This window comes from Portunus trituberculatus, chromosome 50 (genome assembly GCF_017591435.1).
Source record: "Portunus trituberculatus isolate SZX2019 chromosome 50, ASM1759143v1, whole genome shotgun sequence".
NCBI lineage: Eukaryota > Metazoa > Arthropoda > Malacostraca > Decapoda > Portunidae > Portunus > Portunus trituberculatus.
The window spans coordinates 29,753,271-29,760,205 of record NC_059304.1 but is presented as its reverse complement, the minus strand read 5'-3'; the positions used below and the strand labels follow the sequence as shown (position 1 = coordinate 29,760,205).

General features: G+C 42.3%; 1 protein-coding gene across 1 annotated transcript; it reads left to right on the top strand.

The window, feature by feature from the left end:
* Nucleotides 1-4,369: 4,369 nt before the first annotated feature.
* LOC123500136 lies at nt 4,370-5,508 on the top strand. The gene is made up of 2 exons (XM_045248814.1): nt 4,370-4,943; nt 5,284-5,508. Exons 1-2 carry the CDS (start codon nt 4,669-4,671, stop codon nt 5,420-5,422), a joined length of 414 nt encoding a protein of 137 aa, XP_045104749.1. The 5' UTR covers nt 4,370-4,668; the 3' UTR covers nt 5,423-5,508.
* Nucleotides 5,509-6,935: the final 1,427 nt, after the last annotated feature.

Here is a 6,935-nt window from a genome sequence, read left to right as displayed (position 1 = left end):
GTTAAGCACGTGCCGGCGCTGATTGAATTCCTCGAACACTGGTGTGCCATGCCTGTTATCGGGAAGACAGTTCCTCGGCTCAATCTGAACTGCTAGTTTGAGGCAATGAGGCAGGTGCTGGTTGAGCCGTTCATAAAAGGCCTTCATCCACTGTTTGATTTCTGAGTTAGTGTTGTGGACAGTGAGAGAATTGCCACCAAAAATTATTACTAGAATGTCAGGATTTACTTCAGCCAGGGCCTCAAACTCACCTGGTCTATTTAACACAAATTGGTAATCCTTACCTGAATGGTATCTGAAGTGGCAGTTAATTTCAACTCTCACCGCCAACCTCTAACTCTTTATCCCAATGGCAGTAATTGCACAAAGCACGCACAAAGGAATGACCGTAGAAGAGTACCTTCATGACTATCTACGCCTAAATTCTCTAATTCTTATGAATTAGGAAATTCTAACCACTAGTGAATGGAACACCGTATTGAAAATTAACGACCGTATTGAAAATTAACCGTATTGAAAATTAACGACCGTATTGAAAATTAAATTGTTAGAAATTAGTGTTCCACACAACCTAAGGGGAATTTAATATAAGTTAATGTGAATAAGAAATTTAAAGGAGAAACCGGTAAATAAAATTAATCACCAGACTCTTACCCGGCAGTTATGGCTGGGAGCACTCACCCCCACATTTCAGTGTTCCAGCTGCCAATGAATAGCTAGCTAGCTACAGGACCTGCAACCTCTAAGCTAACATTACCAGCTAGAAACTTATCTAGCTTTCAATATGGTGGGAGTATCGAGTCTGGCGGGGTCAAGTTCTCCTGCACGTGGTAGCTTTTGCGTAGTCAAGAGGACGAGCGGTGATGTTGATACCTTGGTAGTTGGGACGAGTGTGTGCGCCAGCGCACTAGCCGACCCCAAATATTGCCAAGCTTTATCATCACACTCATTATCCCCTTTGATTATCTTTTGAATATTATTTGCCCTTTTAATGGCTTAAATGTTTATTATAATTTTATCTTAATATATATAAACGGAATAACCCTAGGGAAGCAATGATTTGCCATTAGTAAATTATTTTTTTTATCTTTTATTTTAAGGTTAATTCCAACACTAATAAACATTTATACATTAAGTAACCGAATTTAGTGTTTTTACCATTAATTAACCGTAACCAAAAACCAATTGCTCTACATTTTATTTTTATATCTATTGGGTATAGCCCTAATTTCCCGTATACTATATCGTTACTTGTATTCCTATGAACAAATAGCACATGTTTTAGAAACTTCGTTTGCATTAATTCAAGTTCTCTTATAACATAATGTCCCCATATCTCAGAAGCATACATAGCAACTGGCACCATCACACTATTATACATATCTATCTGAATGTCTACTGGTAAGTCTAACTTACGGCAGGTACCAACCAGTGAATACATTGCTCGTTTAATCTGTTCGACTAGCTCAAGCTCTCCCCTACAAAACCTACCGTTACAATTAAAGGTTACACCAACTTGTATTCACTGACTACTGCTATAGCTTCTCTACCAAATTTAAAGTCATAATTACCAGTGTGAACCGTTCCTCTACTGAACACCACAATTTTTGTTTTACTACAATTGACTTTAAATTTCTAGTCGTTACAATAACTATCTAAGGATAACAATGCTTGTCTCATTCCCTGTTCACTATCACTCATTACAATTGTATCGTCCGCATACATTAGGACTAATAACTTTAAGTATGAGTTAACTAAATCATCACCAAAATCAATATAATTACACTGTTTTACTAAAAGTTGTTGTTCTAAATCATTTACATAAAAAGCAAAAAATAATGGTGACAAATTTCCCCCCTGTCTCACTCCTATACAAACGAGTCTGACAGAACTTGATTCATAAGTACACATGATTTTATGTTGAAATATATATTACGAATTAAATTAAACATTCTACCATTTACATTTTCCTTCACGAACTTAAACCACAAACCTTCCCGCTACACCAAATCAGAAGCTTTTGTATAATCTACAAATAGACAAAATAATTTCTTCTTCTTCCACTTGAAAATATCAATAATACATTTCAATAGAAATATATGATCTAATGTAGAATACCTAATCGTGCCTGAATCCCGCCTGTGTTTCACTGATAATGTTTATGCTGTCAGAATAATGTGTTAAACGGTCATTAAGTATAGATGTAAATAGTTTCCCCATACAACTCAGTAGTGTAATGCCTCTGTAGTTATTAGGGTCGTGAGAATCACCTTCGTTCTTATACAGTGTGTGTGTATGTTTGTGTTTCGTGCAGGGAACTAAAAGAGAGAGAGAGAGAGAGAGAGAGAGAGAGAGAGAGAGAGAGAGAGTCAGTTCCACAGGGCTCAGTGCTTGGCCCAGTCCTGTGGATTGTGTATATAGACGATCTCCTGCGCCAGCTTCCTGCAGTCAAGGCTTACGCCGAAGACTGCACAATCTCCCTCTCCTACTGCCGCCAGGACAGCCAGCGCGCCGTGGCCAACATCAACCGCCAGCTGAAGGCAGCAGAAGAGTGGGGGAAGGTGTGGCAAGTCACCTTCGCGCCGGACAAGACACACGCCATGGTCATCTCACGATCCCCTGCCGCCTCTCAGGCCGTGGAAGGACAACTACAGTTTGAGGGCGAGCAGCTGCCTCTCCAGGAACACATCAAGATCCTGGGAGTCACCATGGATCGTGAGCTGCGCTACGACACCCACATCACGTCTGTAGCCCGCCAGACCTCTCAGCGTGTGTCAGCCCTGCGCAGGATGGCTGGCAGTCTGCACTCGCGAGGCATCCTCACTCTCTACAGGGCACAAATCCGTCCCTGTATGGAGTACGGTGCCTTGACATGGATGTCCAGCGCCCATACCCACACCAGCCGGCTCGACGCGATACAGAGGCGCGCTCTTCGTCTATTGGGGGAAGACGAGGCGAGCGTGGCAAGTATCACGTCACTGGAGCACCGGAGGGACGTGGCAACCTTGACGGTGTGCCACAAAGCTCAAGTGCTACATACACCTCACCTCTCCCGCCTCAGCCTGCCGCCACACCCACCCGGGAGAAATACGAGGCAAGCAGCGGATGGGGACCAGCAGGTACTGGTGCCTCTCTCCCGCTCCTCACAACACCAGCGAACATTCAGAGCCAGGGCAGCGCGCCTGTGGAATCAGTTCACGGTGGCCACGCCTGCTGAGGTAGCGGGACTATCAACTCAGCAGACAAAAGTGGCCGCCAATGTCTGGAGAAGCGCTCTCCCTGCCCGGCTAGTGCTGTGAAGTGTAGTGCAGTGAGTGAGGTGTCAAACCAATATACTAACGAGAAAAAGACGTTTAGAATAGTTCCTTGCCAACACAAGGAGCTTTATGTCTAAATTTTTTTAAAATTTATAAGTGTAAGATAATGTTTAAATAAAAAAAAAGAGAGAGAGAGAGAGAGAGAGAGAGAGTGTGTGTGGATTGTAAGGGGAGAGTGCTTGTGCGACGGGAGAGCGCAAGTGAGAGCAGAGAGTGGAAGTGCGAGCGAAGAGCGAAAGTGAGAGTGCAAGCAGAGAGCGCGAGCGCGAGCCCTTCGGTAACTCCCCAAGAATGAGAGGAAAAGTTGCGGGGGTTGTCAAAACATTTAAGGTCAATACCGGTGTCGCATACGAAATTTTCCCTCCATGCGAAAATATCCCCTGGGCTCCACACCCCCTTGTTATCTTTGCTCAAACTCGTTGATAGAAGGATCTATGGAGCTGGTATCCGAGCCAGACTAAGCACGATCATCTATTGTCATTATTTATTATTATTTATCGAATATTTGAAGCCTCCAAATAGCTCCAACAAGCACAGTTCCGCACAACACCGACATATCATCACCCACTTTTATCTTTTTAAATAAATACAGTGAGTTTCGCATTTCTTTTGTTAGGGTAGAGAAAAAGATGATTCATGCTGCTCCAGGCAAATTTTCAATGAGAAATGTTCACTGTTTACTAGTTTATTGGTCAAAATCCATTAGCGCTTCAGCGCTTCACCTCGGTTGGGACGATGTTCATGTCCACTCCGAAAATCTCACTTAAATGTCGTGTTTCTTAATTATTTAATGACACATAGTGATTGTAGTAACACACAACAGTAGAATTAGGTCTCATACAACTTTGGCTGGAAGGAAAACATAGACTTACCCCAAATAAACATGCAATAATGCAAAATATGAGACGAAGTTGATCCCAGCAGAGCGGAATAAACATCCTCGAGTCAGAAGGCCCCTCGCAGTTCCATATTTCATAAAAACTAGGGTACAAAACAAATTTCATTGGAAATATTTCGACAGAAGAATGAATATATCATATTGACACAAAATTTCGACTTTCTTGTTGCAGTAGTATTAATATGTGAGGGGAAAATTGATGCCTTTCTTCCTTGCAATCTTGAGAACCGTCCCTTCGAGAGATTTGTCAGTTATAGATCTGTCACCGTCAGATGTATTTAATGAAAAATATTTTTACTTCTGAGTCTGTAACCAGGAGTTGAACATAGTAGTCAGTTGAAGTGACAACACTTATAACACTTTAATCAAATTTCACAGTTCTTTCCCTAAATCATGTAGGAGTGAGGTAGATTCTGCTTTTGATATTGACGGTAATCTATACAAAAAACATTAATGACGCGGAAGAGAAGACTGCCTGAGTTTATAGATCTTAACTATTCTTTCTTTCTTTTTTTAATCTCCAGGCAGCAACAGAAGCCAACTGGGAAGAGGAGTGCAGTAGAAGTAGCGGAGCGCCGAGCACAGGCCGAAGAAGCCTTTCAAATTTGGCTGTCAAGGAAGAAAGACCAGTTGCGCCTTGAGAAAAAACTGCGTGGTGAGCGACGGCGCCTCGAGGACCAAAGTCGCTATGCTCGAACCAAAAACGAGTGTGAACTAGCATATAAGGAGTAAGTATCACGATTCTCTCTCTCTCTCTCTCTCTCTCTCTCTCTCTCTCTCTCTCTCTCTCTCTCTCTCTCTCTCTCTGCAGTGCAAAACTGGATGTTGTATCTACATGTGCAATGACCTGACTTGCTCTCGTGCCCATATTCTTTAGTGTTTTGAATATTCATCCATGCGGCTGTCCTCACCTCTCCTCTTCTCTCCTTTTGTCTTTCACTATTTAGCCTCCAAAGTGGATAACATCCTGACACTGCTCTTTCGGATAAGTCTCCATTCTTCGCAACTTACTCTACAGTTTCAAGGCCTCATTATACATTACTTTTTCATGTAATTTCCTTATCGCAGATGGTGTCGTCGCAAGCGGGAAGAGGTGCGGACCACAACTCGCTCAAGCGGTGCTGTACCCCGCTCTCAGTCACTAGAGCGGCCATGGATGCAGGAAAAGACCCGGAAACTGTATTCAGCTTATCTCAACAACCGCTAGATTCTTTTTTGCTGCCGCCAGAAACTGTCATTTCCAAGCAACTGTAAAAGAAAAAAAAATAACAATGAAATAAAACAAGGTTTTTCGTTGTTGTTTTTTTTTTTTAAGTGTGCATCAAAGAAATATGTACTTACGAAAGGCCTCTTTGTAAACAACATAGAAGTTGTTAAGTTGCTCTAACATATTCACTCTTACAGTCATGATTATTCCTGATATGCTGCCAGCGACCCCCCAAAAATACACATTGATAGCCAGTCAATTTCTTATCACCCATCGGCCTCAGAATCGCGGACGTCCCAACCACTGCTGGGTAACTTCTAAATATTAAGGACTGTCGTGAATGTTGCTGGTCCATCGCCAATCTTAAAATTCATCCACAATGGCAGCGGAGAAGCAGGTGATAGACCCCCAACATTTTGGGATAAAACACGGATTTACCACCAGTTAAAGACTGTAAAAGAAAAAGAATATATATAAACATTGGTACCTACAAGTTCCATAGGTTAACCTACTGTGAATCATACTTGTCTTCTAACCTTCATTCACATATGAATATAATCTCACCTCACTAATCACACAAGACTGAATGAACATCAATCCAGCCTCGGAGTCTCCTTCTGGGGAGGGGACCATAAACGTCCCCTGGTCAGACTGCTCTCCAGGTAGCGACCCAAAATGTCATGACACCTTCAACTTTTTCTTCACTCACTTCTGCAACTTTCGCGGTCTTAGATCTAATTTTCAATCTGTAGAACGCTACCTACCTCTTCTCTACTAAACCTCATCTTCTTTTCCTCAACGAAACAAAGCTGTCTGAGGCAAATAACAGTAACACCTTTTCTTTTCCCACCTACTTTCTCTATCCTCATTTTTGTTCTAAAGCTGGTTGTTCCGCCTATGTGCACAAGGACTCTCTCGTGCCCACATTCTTAAATCTTTCGAGATTTCCACCTTCGACTCAATATATAGTCAATCTCTAACTAAATTTATCTGCGCTGTCTATCTCTCCCCTAACTCCTCTGACTATAGTAAATTCTTTAACTATTTAACTTCCAAAAGTGGAGCACATTCTGTCCTTCTATCCTTTTACGGAGATCTCCATACTTAGAGATTTTAGTGTTTACCACCAGCGTTAGCTTTCCTCTCCTTTCATTGACTATTCTGGTGAACTAGACTTCAACTTTGCTATACTCCTAGAGCAACTGGTGCAACATCCTACTCGTATTCCTGACTGTCTTGGAGATACACCCAACATTCTTGATCTTTTCCTTATCTCTAATCCTTCTGCTGATGCTGTTACCCTAGATTCTCAGTTGGGTTCCTCGGATCACAATCTCATTTCTGTATCTTGTCCTTTTTCTCCAATCCCTCCTCAGGATAACCCAAAGCAGATGTGCCTCTGGTGTTTTGCCTGTGCCAGTTGGTCGGGGGTGCCCTGAGGAGCTATTATGCTGATTTTCCCTATGATGATTACTGTTTCTGTGTCAGACACCTGTCGCTGTGTGCTTAAATC

Bases quoted from the DNA above. Each gene is read 5' to 3' on its own strand.
- LOC123500136 (XM_045248814.1), top strand. From the start codon at position 4,669: ATGACGCGGAAGAGAAGACTGCCTGAGTTTATAGATCTTAACTATTCT. The intron at 4,944-5,283 runs GTAAGTATCACG...TCCTTATCGCAG, and splicing joins TGTGAACTAGCATATAAGGA to ATGGTGTCGTCGCAAGCGGG.